The 20,696-nt window shown below is 48.8% G+C and overlaps 1 protein-coding gene across 1 annotated transcript in view; it reads right to left on the bottom strand.

The window, feature by feature from the left end:
- The window catches only part of PRKAG2 (protein kinase AMP-activated non-catalytic subunit gamma 2), a 305,092-nt gene extending 284,396 nt beyond the window's left edge, over positions 1–20,696 (bottom strand). The window contains exon 1 of the mRNA XM_075550213.1: positions 20,169–20,696. Coding sequence (XP_075406328.1) covers positions 20,169–20,282 — 114 coding nt within the window. The 5' untranslated portion in view covers positions 20,283–20,696. The remainder of the gene's footprint in view (positions 1–20,168) is intronic.

Below are 20,696 nucleotides of genomic sequence, written 5' to 3'. Positions count from 1 at the left end.
CATCCATAGCTCTTGGCCTTGACAGACAGAAAAGACCACAGGAATTCAGGAAAGGAATCCACCGTGAACTGGCATTTCAGCTGGGTCTGGAGGTACAGGTTGAATTTAGGTAACTAAAAGGAGGCTCAGGGTGTCTCTAACCGACCAAGTAGGTGGTGAAGATTGGTGGGATTTGATACTTGGTGTATTGAGGATTGAGCAGAGCAGGAAACTGGGCTCTCGGTAAACTGGGAATTTGGTTATGGAGCTACAGCGGAACCACAATCCCAAGCTGTCTCGTGTACCCCAGAGCCCCTCTGGACACCCCAGGCCACATGCGATCCCAGGGAGTACAGGGCTCCCGCATTCCCACTTCTTTCAAAGCAGCCGCATTTGTTGTGGGGGCGGGAATGGGAGGTATCTGCTCTTTCGCCCTCGCTGAACTTTTGTCCCTGCCCTATCAGGAAGGCAGCAGATGATCTAAGACCTGTCCAGCCTTGACCCCTGACCGCTAGAACCTGCCTAAAAGACCTAGCTCCACACACACCAGCTCCAAGGCTTCAGGACCCACGTTGACTTCTCCCTACCCCAGAAACCAACACAGACACGTGTCCCTGGCCCATGGCGGGCGGCTTACACTCAGCTGTCTGGACAGCTGTATCTCCTGCCTGGGAAGGCTGTTTTGGCTAAGATTGATTACAGCGAGCAGGGCCTTTCTCTCGGGGCTGAGTTGTCACAAGATAACTGATAACAGGGAGGGTCACAAGGAAGACTGAGCAGTCAAGAGCGGGGAGGCAGGGCACTGCTTGGGTGGGCTTAGAGGAACCCCCGCATCCAGGCAATATCAGACCCCCACCGCTCCCTCTCGGGCTGTGTTTCAGAATCCCCTGCGGTCATTTTACAACCTCTTCATCCTCTTCAGCTCTACCCGTGACCTCAAGAGCTGTTTCTAGCTCGGAGCTGTCCCCCCACCACAACCAGTCCAGCCACGCTCGGGCCTGGCTGCCCCATGGAGCCCTCTATCTCCACACCCCACCACCTTTCCCTTCTCCAGCAGCCCCATCACCACCCTCAGTGCCCCATGTCCATGGGCCCTTCTCCTGAGCCACACACTGAGGCGACACCGTGCAGGCTGGTTCGGCCTTTCGTCCTAGCTGGCACCAGCACAACTGGCACATTTCTGCCAGGCAGAGGAAAAGGGCACTAAGAAAACAGCATGAAGGAGAGGAGCCAGTGAGGGTGCAGTATAGCACCGATGAAACATACAACTTTCCTCTAGTTCTTTAATGTTTCCTCCCCCCACCTCCCCACTATCATGATCCCAATTCTACCTTACAAATCCGGCTAGACCAGAGCATGGACACAGGTACAGATAAGACTGGAAACACAGGGAATCCAGGACAGATAAACCCCTCGGGATCAATAATGAGAGTAGCAATACTAGGAGGGGAAGGGGAAGGTGCGGGGGGGGGGGGAACGGGGAACCGATCACAATAATCTGCATATAACCCCCTCCCTAGGGCACGGAAAACAGAAAAGTGGGTGAAGGGAGCTATCAGTCAGTGTAAGACATGAAAAAAAATAATTTATACATTTTCAAGGGTTCATGAGTGTGGGGGGGAGGGGATGAGAAGCTGATACCAAGGGCTCAAGTAGAAAGAAAACATTTTGAGAATGATGATGGCAACAGTGTACAAATGTGCTTGACACAATTGATGAATGGATGGATGGATGGATGGATTGTGATAAGAGTTGTATGAGTCTCTGATAAAATGATTTTTAAAGCAAAAATTTTAAAAATAGAGAAAACAAATAAAATAAAACAGAAAACAGCATGAGGATACATCTTGCCTTCCCCAGCTACCCAAAGGAGGAGAACCCATCCCCACACCAGCCTTTGCCTGACTGCCACAAAGCAGTGCTCAGACATGCTTTCGCTTCCCGTCTTTCTCTACCCTTTTCTGACACCAACCGTTCCTCCCACACCCCTCCCCTTTTCTGCAGGGATAGATCATTGGTTGTAGGGGCCACACGGAACTCACAGATAACACGTTTGATTACGGGGGTTATCAGGGACGTTAACTGCTCACCACAAGCCTGGAGTAAAAATACTAAGGATGCAGCCATTGCTTGGGCCCCAGCAACACCTCTCCTAAGTCACTGGCTGAGTCTCTCTGGTCCTCAACCTCAGTGGCTTAATCCCTTGGCGTCTTCCTCCAAGGGCCAGGAAGCCTGCCTGCTGCTCTGTCTCATGGTCTCCTAGTCGCAGCCCTGCTCCCTGCCCTGTCTCATGATCTCGTTGCCTCAGCTGGTCTTGGAGTGGCATAGCCCCTGCTGCCCCTGCCCCTTTAGGCAGGGATTGCAAATGTGCTCCGCTGGTGCCTCTCTTTGATGGTCCTAGGAGCGTGCTTCCTCTCTCTCCTCTCTCTCTCTCTCTCTCTGCTTCTGAGCTGGTTCTCTGGTATACAGAGGAATGGCAACCCAAGCTGACCAATCTCCCCTATTAGTGCGTCATATACCCTATTTGTATAGTCCCACCACATCATTTAGTGGCATTCACAGAGATATGCATTGAAGAGCCAACATTCAAAAGTCCCACTTCACCACAGGTACCATGCCCAATTTCAGTGCCCAGACCTCCAATGGTCAAGGCGAGCAGGCTGGGAAATGGGTGCAGGAAGGGAGAAAGTCACCGAAAACAGGCCCCTCCCTTGTAATGGGAGGTCCCAGGCCCATCAGAATCAAGAGGCAGGTGGCTGATCAGCAAAGCCATGCAGAAGCAGTAACCACACACTTGGGGAAAGCATTCTGCGTAAGAAAGACTATGGGGACAAAGCATGACTTTATTGAACTTCAGCACATGCTTATCCAGTGTCTAAAAAATTGCTGCATGAGGTGGGAAACATGGGAGCATGCTGGAACATGAGTCCCGTGTAGCCTGCCCAGCCGGGAGCCTGGCCCTACCTCGTTAGTGACCTCGCAGCAGTCCACCTCTGGCCAAAGCCTAGGCATGTGACTAGTGTGCCAGGGCAACACGTCCCCAGCAGACTGACCCCTGCCAAGCAGGCATGCGATATGCAGAGCCCGCACTGATTACAAAGGACAACCTTGAATGAAACATCAGGAGAGCCTTTGAAACAGCCCTCAGAGACAATAACACACTTTAATGTTTTTCCCCAATAGAAGTAACTATTCGTTCTCTGAAGATTACTTTAATTTCTGAAAACACTTCAAAGCGTATGGCTCTAAATCTGAAGATTCAGCAGGATGACCAAGGAAGTTAACACATTTTTGTTGTAAAAAGTGAGAACTGACTACTCACTTGTGCCACCGAATCGATTCTGACTCACAGCAACAACGTGGAACTTCCCCTGTGGGTTCCTGAGACTTTGGCTCTTTATGGGAGTAGCAAGCCCCATCTTTCTCCCATGGAGCAGCTGGTGGTTTCAAACTGCTGACCTTGCAGTTAGCAGCCAAATGCACAGGCTCCTGCTATTACTACCAGTAAGAGTAATTTACTATAATAATTTATGTTGCTGGCTCTGAGATTTACTGGCTAAAAAGATAGCAACAACCTCAGTGTCAGAGGGAGAGAGACCACGCACATCATGTGTGACACATAGACACACTGACACAATACACACATATCTCACACATGTCACATGTGCACACACACAAAACACACAAATGCATAAGCACACCACATGCATGCATGCACACATACAAACAATACACATAAACCACATACCTCATTACAATCCCTCATACACACCACACACACATGTGCATGTACACACGTGTACACATGCCCACACCATGCTCACCACATCCACATCACCAAACACTGCACATGTACACAAATACAGATCACATTCATACTACATCATACATACATATGACATGCTACACTACTCACACATGTACCACATATCACACACATCTATATACCACTCATGCCCTACACATACACACACCACACCACATATACTATCAATACATACCACATACATGCATACACACATATGCGTATTATATACACATACAGACACCATACCCATACATCACACACAATTTATACACACCATGCACATACACACAGAAGTATATATCACACATAGCACTATCACTTATACATACACTGCACAAACCACATATGCCACATCACGCATACAAACATACACATCACATAGATGTAGACATACACACATGAACATGCATTACACTCACCGCCCCCACACATTACTATAATATGCACACTCACCTACCACACATGTACACACATCAATATACCACGTACCTCACATATCATGGACACGTAGATACATACATACACAAGGGCAAAAAGTTCATAGACAATGGAATTAAAAGATAATGGAATTTTCTGATACAATTTTTGAAGCCCCTTATACACACAACACCCACACACAATACACATAAACCACACACAACATATAAGATATATTTACACATCACACAGAATACATATACACCATATACCATAGCATATTTCCACACAAGTACACACACAGATCACCACATAACACACACTGGGGTCTACCATATCATGTTAGGATGGGGATTTCACCCCTGAAAGACCAAAACTGGAGACAAAGAATCACTGGATAAAATAAAATTTGTGAGATAAGACAATTTGAGGGGGGGCTCATCATTTTCTGAAGAACATGACTAACTATGTCCACTTAACTTTTAAGCTTTATCTTATTGTAACAGCAATGTCTCTGCCTCCATGCCAAGCCCAAAGAATGTAGTTTTGAGCCTCTGCTGTTCACTGGCATGGCCACATCTAGAAAAGAGAGAGGAAAGGAGCCAAGGACAGTAGCCCCCTGTGGGCACAGCCTGCAGCCTGCCACCCATTCTGAAGGAGTAAGATGCTGGGTCACCTGCTGCCCATGACCCTGAACTTGGAGCTGGAGACAAACAGAATTGCTCTGGAGCCATCTCTGTGCCCTAGCCAGAGGAACAGATGGAAGGCACAGGCCAGACAGAAGTACCACAGCCTCCCCAGAAACCCCCATCTCCTCAAGCCAGGATCCCTGACAGAAAGGGATCCCCTTCTCCAACATTCCTCAAGTAGAAACCCTGAGTTTTGAGCCCCCATTATAAAGTGAACCCCGGTGTAGCTCCATTTCCCACTGGTCCCTTTGTGCCACCAAACACTCACCTGACAGGTACTGCACACCCCACCTTCAGTGGGGAAGTCACTAAGGGGAGCACTTTCCCTTGCCCAGTTTGGCTCAGGTTCCCAGCATTTTCCTATCTGTCAGCCACTGGTGTTTTACTACTGTGCCCCAAGGTCATGTCAGAGACCTCAAAACAAAGTTAACTAGATAGAGCAGAGTGCTCATGAGAAAAGTGGCCTCTCTGTTCTACACACTGGCTTCTCCTTGTGGCAAAATAGCCCCTCCGCCAGCCATTCAAGAGCCCCAGTGAAAATGGGAATTCCTTTTTCTGGGGGAGTCGCAGGTTACCATCGAAGGCCCAGCTTCCCTTCTCAGCTGCATCCTTCTCCAACCCTAATATACTCCCGGCTTATAACAAAACAACACTTGGACGCACTCCTGGTGTGTGAGCTAAAGGAAGCCTTACACTCCACCCCTTTGTTATTTTAAATCACAAAGCCAGCCGGTCTGGGGAAGGTGACTGGGATGTATGCACACGAACCCCTCTCGTTCCAATAGTCGCTGTTTCTGCACTGCAACTGTGCAGCCCCTCTGTCCAGAGGCGGAACCCATGCTGCACCTTGGGACCTGCTGCAGACAGAGGGCTGGAGAGTCCTAGGCACTGGGCTTGCTCATCTGCCGCTCTGAGGCATCCATGACTACCAGCAGGAGCCTGAGGCTGAGGTTGGGCCTGGGCTGCGTGTGGGACACAGGAGACCTGGTCCTTGGGACACAGAGACATTGACCTCGTCAGTCCTTGGGACACAGAGACATTGACCTCATCACATGCTCAAGGTGTGAGTGAAGCCATTCTTGGTCTTCTGCGTGGCCAAACAGACTACAGCTGGCTACTGAGATCCGCTGGGCTAACCCAGGACAGAACTACCCAGCTGCCCTACACAATTGTGAGAAATAATCCCGGCTTCTTGTCTCTTGCCACCACATTTTAAGGTATTGACAGCAGCAAGTCATATTATGTTACAGTGGCACAAGATATTGGAGACAAAAAACGAGGCAGTGAAATCAGTCTCTGGCCTATGCTCCCCCCCTCCCGATTATGCACGCCCCCCTCCCTGTTTATGACCACAGGCAGTTAGCACAACAGAGAGCTGCCTGCCACTCTCCTGAGAGCAGGGCCAGTGACTGAGCTAGTGGGGTCCCCCAATTTCTCTGCACCACTGGCTGTGCAGAAGGACCAAGAAGCGGGGCTCCTGGCTAAAAGAACAAGCTCCAACTCACCCTAGCCACACCAAACACATCTGCAGCACAGGAGAAAGACCTTGCTTGGGTTTCTCCAACCCGAGTTCTCCAGGAAATGTGGAACTGTTCAAAAAGCCCCCCAAAGCCCACCTTCCTGGGTGGAGCTAGAATACTGGCTCCCCACCCCCACCATCCCTCTGCTCTCAGTACCCTGCTCATGTGTCTCTATTAGAATGCACTAGGGGTTTGAAGGTAGCCCCCAGACTATGCCTTGAGGACAAGGGCCCTAGCTTGTCCACCTTTATATCCTCAGCACCTCACACCAAGAAATCTACACCAAACCCACCAAACCCGCCGAGGAGAAGAACTCTGACTTACCGCAAACCTGCAGCTCAGAGTAGAACTGCCTCACATGGTTTCCAAGGCTGTACAGTTAATGAATCCCACATCCCCCCCACCCCCAACCCCTGTAGCAGTTACGTAATCATCTGTCAACTTGAGAAGGGGAGTAGTCTAGCCTGTCATCAGTTCTCAGCTTGATGTCCTCATTGGGACGCACAAAAGAGATAGAAAGCTCACTAGAGGCCAGATACACTCACTCCCTGCAAGACATTCCTGTTGACAAGCCACATGGAGCTCTGCTGAATAGAGCCAGAGCCCTGGAGTTGGAGGAGCTATGTGAAGACTGACACCAACACTGAGATGCTTCCACCACCACTGTATCCATAAGACTTTCCACCCACTGGCCTGTGATCTGCCTGCATTTGGCGTCATTGCATGGCTGCGTGAATCTAAAGAGGAACTTATGGACTAGTATCGACATATGGGGTACTATTGGAGTTATGGACTTGATCTGGACTGGGCTAGGCTGTTTTCTTGATTTACAATTGCTCTTTGATATAAAGCTCTCTCTTACACACACAGGTATCTCTGGATTTGTTTCTCTAGTCAACCCAGACTAGCACCCCCGCGGAGCAACTACTAGGTTCAAATGGCCAACCTTTTGGTCAGTGGCAGAGTGCTTAACCACTGTGCCACCAGGGTCCCTGCACCTAGACCTTGACTGATCAGCTTTTCAGCCCCTGCTCTTACCCTTCCCACTGTGAAACGTACGTCTTTATACCTCCCCAGGTCTCGTTCCCTTACCTGAAAATGGAGCTGTTTTTACCAAATCATCTGCAACTCTAGGATTCCGCTCTCTGGGGCCCAGCCTCAGCCTGCACACCAGAGCATGTGGTCCCTTCGCCTCCTCCCGTGCTCCACAGCGGGGCTCCTGCAGTGCTCTCTGGTGTACAGGCCTTCACCCCAAGAGTGAAGCCTCATGGAGTACAGGCCATTGCAGAAGGTGGCAGGGGAGTAATGGCAGGGAGCCCGGGACGACAGAGACCAGGCTGGTCTTTGCTGCACGTTCATCATTAGCTTCACTGCCAGTCAGGGGAAATCAAAGCACAGGCCTGGGTGCAGTCCCACAGCCAGTGACAGCTGAGCCCGGAGTTGGCGGGGAAGGGCTTCCTGTCAATAGGAAGTGAAGGATGGAGACAAAATCACTTTCAAAGCTGGGAGCAGAAGACAGAAGTGGGTGAGGGCACCCCAGCCCACCTGAACCCTTTCCCCAGCACAGGAAACACATGGCTCTGGTGCTAGTCCCCCTGAACCCCGGGAGCCCTCCTGTTCATCCTGGAGCAGGGCCCTGGTGAGCGAGTTTTGTTCACCATGGCTGCATGGCACTTTATCTGCCATCGTTGTTCCACAGTATACAAGAGGTTTGCAAGATGTGTCGGCATTTGATTCCACCTGCATGATTACCTGGGAAGATGTGATCACACTCCCTGCTCCCTGCTGCACTAACCCTGGGTCACGGGATGCTCCCCTAGAGAATCGGAGCAGAGGAGCTCAAGAGAAGGAGAGTGGGATCATGCCCCACTTGCTTAGATTGCTTAACTCTGCTTAGTAACCTCAGTAGCCCCAATAAAAGTGGTCCTGGAAACGGAAAGTCGCTGGCAGAAGGCTAAGTAAGTCAAACTGGAAAACCAGGAAAAGGAAAAGAAAAGGATCAATTGGAAAACAGCACCCCTGAAGAGCACATCTTTGCGCGACTGGCTTGACAGAGGACAAATACAAGGGCACTCTTCCAAGTTACGTCTTTCATCAACCTGGTGTCTAGCACAGTCAAGACTGCAGACCTCCGGAGGAGAGAGACTGGCAATATAGTACAGGGTCACTGTGACTCATACTCAACAACCTCTATCACACTCTTGTTGGGTTGTATCGGAGGAAGGAGTCCCAACCAAAAAAATGCAGAGAAAGATCCTGGTAAAACATGAAGGAATCAAACGAGTTTCTAAGGTTGAGTATAGTCCCTCTGACCCTCAAACTGTACTGTGCTGCATCTTCCATCTCGGCATAGAGGTGTTCTTTTGGCAAAATGATGGTCCAGGATTTATATACTGACATTCATTGTGAGGATCTTGTGTAGTATGCACAGTCTTTCCTATACTTACAAAAAAGAAAAATCTCACTACCATCGAGTTGATGCCTATGCATAACAACCCTATAGGACAGGTAGAACTGCCCCTGTGAGTTTCCGAGATTGTAACTGTTTACCAGAGTAGAAAGCCCCATCTTTCTCCCACAGAGCAGCTGGTGGTTTCAAACTACTGACCTTGTGGATTGCAGCCCAACTCGTAACCACAATGCCAGCAAGGCTCCTGGTAATACCAAGATCTCAAAACCATCCACAAATTGGTAATAGAACAGAGCAAGGGCAAGGAATCGGAGTCTGGACAAGAAGGTGGACAGTCCACTCCCAACATACTGTCCTATAGAGTGAACACAGTCATCCCCACCTGCTATCTGTCAAATGGGATGAGTATGGTAACAGAGGGACTCAGCTTTTGTGTCATACCCCAAGTCGTGGAACATCTATTCTGCAGCGTTAAAGCATTTGCACATACTCTGCACTAACTGTGCACCCTTCACGGGGCCTGGCAGCATCTTCCAGGAAGGAAGGAAGGGTTGTCATGGACGCATTTTCCAATGGCCTATCACCTGTCTCCACAGGCTCCATTCTGAGCTCTGTGCTTAGCTGGCATTTGGCCAACGTGCTTCAGGCAGCCACTCGCCTGCCAGCTTGCTCATAGGGAGCAAATGGAGCAGGGCCCCATTTATAAATCTCTGAGTCGTAGAACAGTTCCGGGGGCTCCATTCCTGAGTAACGTGACTCTGGGTCCCCAAAGTTGTTCTGATTTATGATCCATGCTGAGGAGCTCAGAGGCTCTCCGGTGTCTAATGAGCGGCCCACACTGGGGTACACTGGCCGGAGAACAGCCTGTGCTATCCTCTTCATTAGGACACCAAAATACCGAAAACTCTGTCCCTCTTCTCCAGGACAGCTGAAAAAGGGAAGTAGGTAGATTCATGGATAAATAGAATATACCTCATGGAGGTAGAAGAAAATGTCACTATTTCCCTGATGGACATGGTGAACATGCTTAACCAGAAGATGGGAGGTTCAAGTCTGATACCTAAGAAGAAAGGTCTCCTTCTAAAAGATTAGCAATTGAACAACACGAGAGACCAGAGTGTTACTCTGACATTCCATGAGCCAGAGTCAACTGCATCATATCTGACACCCTGGGAAGCCCTAAGCCGATTGTTTTTATGGTTCAATAGGCAGAGGAGAGGAGCTCTGGTAGTGTAGTGGTTATGTGTAGGGCTGATCCATGTGGAGGGCAGTTCTAGACCACCAGCAGTTCTGAGGGAGAATTACTAGGCTTTCTTCTCTCATAAACAGAGTCTCAGAAACCCACAAGGGGTCGCTATGAGTCAGCATTGGTTCTATGGCAGTGAGTTTTATAGGCAGAGGACGGAACCTTGGTGGCTACTAACCCAAAGGTTGGCAGTTCAAACCAACTAGCCCACTTCACAGGAGAAAGATGAGATTGTCCACTTCCATAAGGATTGACAGCCTTGGAAATCCAAGGGTGTGGTTCTACTCCGTCCAATATTGTTGTTGTTGGGTGCCATTGAGTTGGTTCCAACTCGTAGTGACCCCGGAATGAAATATGGCCCAGTCTTGCTTCCTCCTCACAATTGTGCTTCTGTTTGAGCCCATTGTTGCAGCCAGCGTAAGATCCCATCTTGTCGAAGGTCTTCCTCTTTCTAGCTGTCCCTCTACTTTACCAAGTATGATTCCTTCTCCAGGAACTGGTCTTTCCTGATAGTAGGTCCAAAGTCAGTGAGACAAAGTCTCGCCACCCTTGCTTCTAAGGAGCATTATGGCAGTAGTTCTTCCAAGATAGATATTTTTTGTTCTTTTGTTAGTCCGTAGTTCTTTTAACGTTCTTTGCCAACATCATATTCTTCACCAGCACAATAGTCTTCGCAAGCTCTCTGTCCAATATGGTCACTATAAGTCAGAATCAACTCCAAGGCAGTAAGTAAGTGGGTTGGTTGACTAGAGGCAGAAGAATCACTGGGAGAACTTGTAAACATTCAGAATTGTGAGCTTCTATCCCCAAAGATGCAGATTCAGTCGGTCTGAGCTACCGTTTTTATTTTAAACAAATATTAAACCCAGACCCACTTCCCACAGTCACTGAGGTAGTTAGTTTATTGTGCCAACCTGGCTGATAAACACATGTGGGGTTAATTGAAGGGTGGGGGGATAAATGGCTCGGTGAGCTTCACCTTTCTAGTTCTTGGGTCTCTTGCTTTCTGACCGTCGGACCAGGGTGCAGCTGCCTTGGCCAGTTCCCTGCTTCAGCTGGCAAGGCTCACTTTCTGCAAGGCATCCCCATGGAGAAGCCACGGGGACCTACCCCGATGCAGCCCTGGGTGCTGGAGCAGCCATGTGGAGACCCCTGCCAGCACTGAGATGCTCACACGTTCACTGACCCAGCTTTCCTCCTGCAGTTGGAGTCATTGCGTGTGTTTTGTGAGATGGAGGAGGACTTTGTGGATTGGTGTCAGACATATGGGTTAATGTTGGATTTGTGGGCTTAGGTAGCACTGGGTTAGGATGTTTTCTTGATGTGCACTTACCCTTTATATAAAATGCTCTCTTATGCATATGAGTTTTTGTAGATTTGTTTCTCTGATGTACCCAGACTAACACAACCACCAAGTCGGTTTCGACATCTAGTGATCCAATAAGACAGAGAACTTTTCCTGTAGGTTTTGGAGACTATAACTCTTTATGGGAATAGAAAGCGTTGCCTTGCTCCTATGGCATGATTGACAGCTTCAAACTGTTAACCTTGCTGGTAGTAACCCACTACTTCTGCATAAACAAATACTGGGTGATTCTAATTCCAATGGGTCTGTAGCCTCTGTTTGAAAAAGACTATGCTCATCTTTAATGAAGTGGATCTTGCTCTGGTGGTACAATTTATCCAAGACCAAGGCTAAGGCCAAGGTCAGAGCCAATCAGGTGAGGGATCTCATTACCATGTTGGTTCTGTTGCAACATATCTGCTGTAAAACTGCCAGTTGGTCAAATGCAAGTGAGAATTCAGGTTGTCAAACCAGAATGAACTGTTGCCTCCATTAAACCTCTACTGAGATCTCAGTCGGGGATTGTCAGTGATGTGATGGGTGATAAGTCCAATTTGAATTCGATGCTCTAGTGTCAGAGCCGGGCAGCAGCTCCTCATCTCCACACATCTGCTCACACTATCTTTCGGCAAGTGCCTCAGCAGAGCAGAGCTGGGTGGGTGGTGGCATCTTGGCAGCAGCTGGGACCAGGCCACAGACCCATTAGTAGCGCTCTGGCCTCCTGTTTGGCAGGTCAGGCTTCCTTCCAGAGACCTCATAGATAAATGTCTACACCAGCAGGGACAGGTTGTCCAGCCTGAGTCACGTCTCTGCATCCTTCCCTGGAGGCCAGCTGCTCTTTGGTCTATTTTTGGTTTGTCTCCAGTGATGGTGAAGGGTTTTTGGAGCATCTCTCCCAAGGGGTCCGGCACCGTGTGCACTCTATTGGCCATGCGTCCTACCTACTCAATAGAAATAAGTGGGCTGCTCCACTGAATGTGCACCCTGGAAGGCCTGCCTCAGTCCTCCCACCAGCTCCTGCCCTGGCCCTTCTCCCGTTGTGGTCTCTCATTCTACTTCCAGCTTATAAGCTGTTCCAAGTATCTACAATATGCCAACCTCGGGCTCGCTCACTGCCATCAAGTTGATTCTGATTGTAGTGACCCTATAGGACAGAGCAGAACTGCCCCTCTGAGTTTCCAAGACTCTACGTCATTATGGCAGGAGAAAGCCTCCTCTTTGTTCCCATGCAGTGGCTGCTGGTTTCGAACTGCTGACCTTGTGGTTAGTCACCAACATGCAACCCATTACTACCGGGTTCCAATATATTAACCAGCAGGCATGAATTAACATACATGTACAAGGTTGGTGGATTTCAGCATCAATAGGGAAGCTGCTTTTTATCAGACAGACAAACAAAACCTAAGGAGAAAAGAACCGGCTTGTTCCTGGCAACAGCTGCTCAGGCAGGGCTCTGGCAGAAGGCCACACATAGTCGTGCTGCCAATGAATTGCGTTCTAAAACCATTCCAACCACCTTGATTATTATGCCATGTTGCCTTGGAGCGAAAGGTTGTGAGAAGATAACACCAGGTGTCAACTCACCACAATTCTAAACACTGTGACCATCTTACTGCTTTGAAAGGCCTGCAGCAACCCCAGAAAAAAATAATCTGTGTTCAATCTTCCTTCTTCATCTCCTTTCCCCGGATAAGACCCAAAATGTCACCCAAACAGCCTAAGAAAGGAGCTACGACAAAGCAGAACGCCACCTGCAATCCGGGCTGAAGCCTATTTCCGTTCCACCCATCAATGTAATTCCACGTGTGGTACTTGTATGTAGTCATTCTAGAGCTCCTACTAGCCACCTACTCACTGGCCCAGGGTGTCCCCTAGAGTGAATCCCTCCCTCAGGTGCCTCAGCACACAGCAGAGGCTGTGGGGTAAAGGGTGTGTGTGTGGAGGGGTGGCGTGGCTGGTTAAAGACAGGGGATTAGAAGAAATATGATCCGAGCCAGGAGGGAGGGTGGCATCTACTGGCCAGACACCTTGGTCATGCTTCAGTTTAAACGCCACATCCTGGGCTGGGGGCTGAGATAAACTGGGTATGAAAGCACTGCTGAGGTAGGACAAACAAGACCAGACAAGCACTGCTAAGGCAGGACAAACAAGACCATCACTATGAGCACCTCTGAAACCCTACCCACAGGGACGACTGTGCCCTGGGAGCAGCTTCCGAGTGTGCCCAAACTCCTTGACTGTGGACGAGGAAGCAAATGTCCTATCCCTGGGTGTGCTGCTGTCAGCTCACATCCACCCTGGGTACGACGGAATTCATCATTTTCTGCCAAGAGTCAGCTCTTGATGCCAACACTTCAGAAGCAGGCTGTCAATGCAATACCCATCTGCCCTCCTTAATCAGACGCTAGCCTCACCGATGTTTCCTTCTCCTGTTTCTCAGGACGAGCCTTCCCTTGGCTTCCTCCCTTCGCCATTCCAGTTCGGGCCCACAGTCCCTTTCTCTAGATTTGTGCCAGTATTTGTACTGACTGTTCACACTAGGCTTCCTCCCATTTACACTCAGCCACCAAGCCAGTCTAGGGAAATATCCTTCCAATCACTTTGGGTAGCTTTTAGTTAGGTCCCTCTCAGGTCCTATCTCTTCATTAGATCCCTCAGACACAAGCATTGAAGGTCTGTGATAGTTCGGTCTGGGGCCAACTTGGCTGCACTCTTAAGAAGATATGAGTGGTGGGTCACAGGCTGAGGACATCTACTTGAAGGTGTGGTTTATTTGATACCCATAACATGGGACACTGTGAAGAAGTCTCTCTCTATTCTTGCTGGTGTGGATTCTGCTTCTACCACATCTGTCTCCCGGTCATTGAACTTGGGTCACATCCTGCCATATCGTCTGTTGATCCAGGGAACTATCAGCAGTCTGCTATGTTACGATCTGCTGATTCAACTCAACCTTCAGCTTCCTGCTTCCTGGCCCCAGGCAGTCACAGAAGTCAGGAAAAGCCTGCAGCTTAATATCTGACACACGGACTTACACTAAAATGGACTTAACTGCTTCTGTGATTGTGTGAGCCGTTTTTCTTAAAATAAACTTCTTTCTTTAGATGCTGTACCACCACAGACTTTGTTTTCTACAGAGAACCCAACCCAACGCAAGGCCCTTAATGGTTTTTCAATCAAGAGGCACTGATAATTATTGAGGATTGAAACAGCAGCACTGGAAACAATGAAGATCAGTAACTGGAACGTATGACCTTGGCGATAGAAACAACACAGGAGATTACATGGCAGAATTTTGCTGGAACAATGACCTATTGGAAACACCTTTTCCCAACAACATAAAGAGAGACTATATGTGGCTCTCACTGGATAGCATACACAGGAACCACACTGAATGTGGTTGTGGAAAAAGATGATGGAGAAACTCAAAAATATCAGTGCAAGGTCAAGGGCTGACTATGTAGAAAACCATGTGGAACACACTAGTTGCTCATATGCAAGTTCAAGCTGAAATTTATGAAGACAAATTCCCAAGAGCCAAATTATGATCTTGCATACATGCCACACAAATTTAGAGACCATATCAAAATTAAATTAGATGTATTGCACACTAATGACCGAAGTCAAGACTCGTTGTGAGATGAAGCCAACAGCAGCATCCATGAAAAAAGCCAAAGGTCACAAAAAGACAGAAAAGACCAAAATGGATGTACGAAGACCCTCTGAAACTTCAGAGTGGCTAAAGCAAAAGGAAGAAATAATGAAATAAAAGGGCTAAAAAGAATAATTCAAAGGATATCTCTAGAAGACAAAGTATTATAATAAAAAGCGAGAAGACCTGGAATTAGAAAACAAAGGAATGACCATTTCTCAAGAAGAGAGAACTGAAGGGAAAGCTCAAGCCTCAAATTGAAAACATAGAAGTCTTTGGTGAGCAAACTCTTGAAGGAGGCATGGAGATCAAAAGAAGAAAGAAGGAATAATAGATGGTCTTTAATGCTCTGTGGTCTATGGTCTACAATACTCTATAGTCACTGTGCAAAAAAAAGGTTGATATTCAACCATTTTAGGAGGTAGTATATGATCCAGAATCAGTGAAAATGAAGGAAGAAGTACAAGTTGTACTGAAGGTATTGGGGGAAAGACTGCCTCCACTGGTGTAGAAGACTCCCACCATGGGCAGCCAGGGCGTGGTCCTGCTAGGGGAAACTAAAGCACCCCGCAGACCCTTCTAACAGGCTCACCAAGGAATGGGGAAGCCAGCGTGCCTATCCACCAACTACATCTCTCATTGGATGAGAGTTTCCCCTCTGGGCATAATCTTCCAGAATACTTCCAGAGTCCAAAATAAGATGCTACGGTCCCAGAGAACTTCATCAGCAGAGAAAGGACACAAGTGAGAAACCAGTAGTACGAGAGGCTGCAAGTGAACCTAAGATGGCTATGGTCACATGGGGTAGAACATGAGGGTCTGCTATAGCTTCTTACTGCCTCAGGGAAAAGTCTCCACTCCCTGGCCTGCCCTTCCATCTCAGATCGCCAGATGAAATACAGGACACACAATAACATTTGAATTTGACATAAATAATGAATAACATGTTATGATAAGTATGTCCCAAATGATGCACTAGACATACTTATTGTCATAAGGTCATAGGTCCTCCTTAACCTGGTCTCAGGAGAAAGATAAGACTTTCTACTTCCAGAAAGAGTGACCGTCTTGGGAACCCAGAAGGGCTGTTCTAATCTGTCCTACAGGGCCGTCAGGGGGTGGGGACTCAGTGGCAGGCACTGCATTTTTTTTCTTTGTAAAAATAGTTTCACTGCCATGCACTTCACGCATACAATGTAACCGTTCAATTACATTAATTATTGTGGTGCAGTCATCACCACAATAAACTTGAGAGCATTTCTTCTCATATTCATCATTGTTAGCTCCCCATTTTCCCGTATCCATCCCTGCCATGCCTGTAGGCAATTAACAATCCAGGTACTGTCTCTGTAGCTCTACCTTCCCCGGATTTCATATACAGGAAATCATACAACACAGACAGGAAGCAAACAAATACACAAAACCCAACAGTGACTAGACAAAACAGAAAAACCCCAATCACAACGAAAGCAGAAAATATTAAAAACTGAAATAACTTGAGAATTGAGTCAAAAGGAAACTCAAATGTTCAGGCATCATATTTTAACCTAATTACATCTGCCATAATCAAACTTACAAGGCCCTCTGATAGCAGAGCTACTCGCATCCCTCACTATGGCCAGAGGGAATTTGGAGGATCCATGTGGGGACCCTGCAAATGGATTTTGGACTCCAAGGTCATCCATAGTCTTCTGAAAACTGGGGGTTCACAATTTAAGCTCTGATACTGTTCCTTCCTTCAGATTTGGATGGTATTATATATAACCCTTGGATCACACAGGTTGGTGTGCCTCTTCCACGTGGACTGAGTTGATACCTCAATTAAATGGATGCTTATTTTCAAGATAAGCCTTTAAAACTCCAGATGCTATTTTTTCTAATAGCCAGGTATCATCTGGTTTCTTCACCACACTGTGCTATAGCACCTGTATCTTCAGTGATCTCTTCATGAGTCAGCTCCGAGCAGGGCCATGTGATAAGAACTAATTGTTCTTAGACTGGGGCTAGAATTGTGTACCCAAATCCATTCATATACATATGAATATCTATATATGGTTCACTGTAGAGACATAATTATCATATCATTTTCATTTTATGATAGGGAACATTGTAAGTTATCCCCCTGGGGCATAAGGTAATTCTACAGATAGTCTCATTAATTTAGCCAATGGTATAAAATTTAAAAGGCTGTTGAGAAAAGAAAACTACACAAGTATAGGGCAGCTTCAGACCACACAACATGAATCATTCCATTTTCTAATACTCTGATTCTCAAACTCTTTTCTTCAAGAAAAGTGTCTTCATTAAACCTGGGAGCAGCCTTCCAAGCCCTTCCCCCAAGAGGGTGCTCACAATTGCCCCCTGATGGGAGTAACTACCTACTTCTCCTACCTGTCTCCAGCCTACCCACTCTTTCTAGGCCTGGCATCCTCTCTCCCTTCTCTCCCTTCTAGGAGCTTGGGCTGCCAGCACAAGTCATCCTATGACCTCTTACCATTCCTATCATCTGTCAGAATGCCTAGCCTAGCACAATGATGGCATGTAATTACTTAATGTAGATGAGCCCGGCCCCAATAGCCACTGTAAGCTCTGGGAGGGTTGGACCGAGTCCCTCTCATCCCCACTGCTTCTGCAGTGTCAACCAGATGCTGGGTGATGTCAGCATTCACTGAACAGCTGTAGGGAAAATGAATGAATGAATGCTACATTCCATGAGGTCTGGATCAGGCCAAGAATGACAAAGAGAGCAGCCAAAGTCCTCACTGACACGAGGAAGGGTGGCTAGAGTTTCTCAACTATAATAGCATGGTCCTCCAGCTATAGCCCGGCCAATTAGTCCTTTCTGTTAATTCTGGATTTGTCATACAACAGACACACATGGCATTTGGGGCCTGGCTTATGTATATTAATTTATAATAAGGCTTTTCAAATGACTATGCCATTTAAAAAAATTCTCTCCGAACCCCAGCTCCACTGCCTTTTTTTGCATTAAATGCTCTGATGTATATATGTAATCATCATATAACACTTTAAATTGGCAAAGAGTTTAACGTTTTTATGTGCATTTTATTTTTAGCTGCTGTTGAGTAGACACACAGTGACGTTGCTGGTCCTGCCAGTTGTGGAACCAGCTCACCCTCCTTGTCCGAGCTGTTCATCCCCCACTCATCAAAAGCCACCACTTCCCAAAGCACCTCTCTACTCTTTTCAATTGCTGTTGTCAACTTGATCATACACAGATCGCTCTTACAAGCACACGGTGCTCAAGCAAACATTCTTTACTAGGTAAGCTAGAACAAGTGCTTCGCTAAAGAAGATGTCAGAGGATACTTTTGGCTTCAGGCATCACTGCTACCTTGGGCCAATAGTTTCAGGGAACATATCCATGGCTCCCTGGTGGCATAGTGGTTCCATGTTGGGCTGGATCCACAAGGTCAGCAGTTGGAAAACACCAGCCTCTCCAACACATTATTAGACCAATTAACTGGAATGCCCTATGGAAGCATGACCCTAAACTTCCAAGCCAACTTTAAATGGGTTCTTTTACCTTAATACCACAATATCCATTTAAGGTATGTAAAGTGGGTATTTCTCCTTTTGACAAATGGAAGAAATTGGTTAAATTGTTACTCAGGCAGTTACTACTAAATGGAATTATGTAGTAGGAGTCCTCTAACTCATCATTTACAAACAGGGCCAAAATATGTCTTCGATTTGTAATGTAAAACAGGGAGTTTTCAAATCGAAAGCACATTTGGGTCATTATCTCGGCCACACAGCAGCCCTGGGCCCAGCCTTCCCCATTCAGTGTGTTCCACGCTGTGTGGAGAGGACAGCCCACGTGGCCCCTTGAATAACACAAATAAATCCTGGACTCCCTCCCCAGGATTCTACCTTTCTTCGTTCAAGAGTTACACACAAGTCGAAAAGTTAGAGGTGTGTTCAATGAACCCAGGAGGAAGAAGTGCTGATGAGGTTCCAAGCAGCAGCTTAAAAGCACTCATAAAAACGAAACTCAGGGACCTTTAGGGCAGGGTTTCCCAGATTGTAACTCTACAAGAGTAGAAAGCTCCATCTTTCTCCAGAGGAGCGGCTGGTGGTGTCAAACTGCTGACTTTGTGGGCGGGATCCACGGTACACACCCACTTTACTTTAAAAAAAAAATCACGCTTACTCGTGAGCATGCGTGCGGGTGTGGTAGAGGCCAGGGGTAGAAACTAGTAGGGCGGAAGATCTGACAGATAAAGGTAACAGCTACCAAACAATTGCTACCACCTGGAACCCTGCCCGAGCTAAGTGCAAGGGCTAGAGCAGCGGTTCTCAACCAGTGGGTCGCGACCTCCTCTCACAGGGGTCGCCCGATTCATAACAGCAGCAAAGTGACAATGATGAAGTGGCAACGACAATAATTTGATGGTGGGGGGTCACCAGTGTGGCGGCATGAGGAAGGATGAGAACCACCGGGCTAGAGCAAGGGACTACCTGTGGCCGAGCAGCGCTCGCTCGCGAGCTGCAGGGAAGCTGCCCACCTCCCCGCACGCACGCACGCCTGAGCTGCATAAAAGTCTGGCCACAGACAGATCCGCTGCCCAAGTCCCAACGCCTGCGCCTTCAGCCCCCAAGTCCCCTGAAGTCTGGCACAGGCTCCCCAGCAGGGTGCGGAACGGTGGCCGAGAAGCCTCCGCCCCCGCGTGGCGACATCGAGCGAGAAAATGCACGGGGTGGGGGGTGGGGGGGTGCAGCCCCATGGCACCACACAGCCACCCCGGAGGATCGGCGCGTTCCGAGCATTCGTCCCCAGCCTGCGGTTCGGCACCCCTACCACCCCCCGCCCCCCCAGTCACCCGGTCCGCCACCAGCAAAACAACCCGGCGCACCGCCCCCCTGCAAGGGTGCCTTCGGGGTCCCAGCGGCGTCTCGCGCCCTCCTCGTCCCCAAACGACGGCCGAGGAGAGCCACCGGCTGCTGGCCGCAGAAGTCGGGCTCCAGGCCCGCGCGGTGCCCTGCACCGAACAGCCTGAGTGACAGGAGGGCGGCAAGCACCCGCCGGTCTAAAGCACGCGGGGACCGCGAGGGAGGCAGCAGGCGCGAGCCGAACTCACCGGGATGTGCACGCGCAGCGACCGCCTCTTGGAGCCGGAGCTCTTCTTGCCGCCGCTCCCGCCGGGGCTGGCAACGTCCTTCTTCTTCTTGGTGTCCATGGCCGCGCTTCCCATCACTTTGACCCCAAGTTAATTCTCGGCGACGAGCTCCCGGGACGGTCTTCGCCCCGTGCCGTCCCTCCCCTCTTGCGGCCGCGGGGCCGGACCCCTTCCACGTCTGAAGACACCTTGCAGGGACTTCCGCGGCCAGCGAAAGGGAGCGCGCGCCCGGGCGAGCGAGCGCGGAGCCCGAGCGTCCTCTCCTCGGCCCGACGGCTCGGCCGACCCCAAAGCAAAGTCCAAAGCTGTCCCGCGAGGCGCCGGGCGCCTCACACGCGGCAGCCGCTTCCCTCCGCGTCACAAAGTTTCCTCGCCTTTGCCAAGCGGAGCCACATTTTCTGTCACGCTCTCGGCTCCTCCCACGGGCTCCCGAAGGTAATCTGGAAGACAGGTGCAATGGAAGGAAAACAATTTGGGAAAACAGCCCCG

The sequence above is a fragment of the Tenrec ecaudatus genome, chromosome 5 (assembly GCF_050624435.1).
Source record: "Tenrec ecaudatus isolate mTenEca1 chromosome 5, mTenEca1.hap1, whole genome shotgun sequence".
Lineage (NCBI taxonomy): Eukaryota > Metazoa > Chordata > Mammalia > Afrosoricida > Tenrecidae > Tenrec > Tenrec ecaudatus.
Note: the sequence above shows the minus strand (reverse complement) of the source record. Positions and strands in the feature narration are given on the sequence as shown.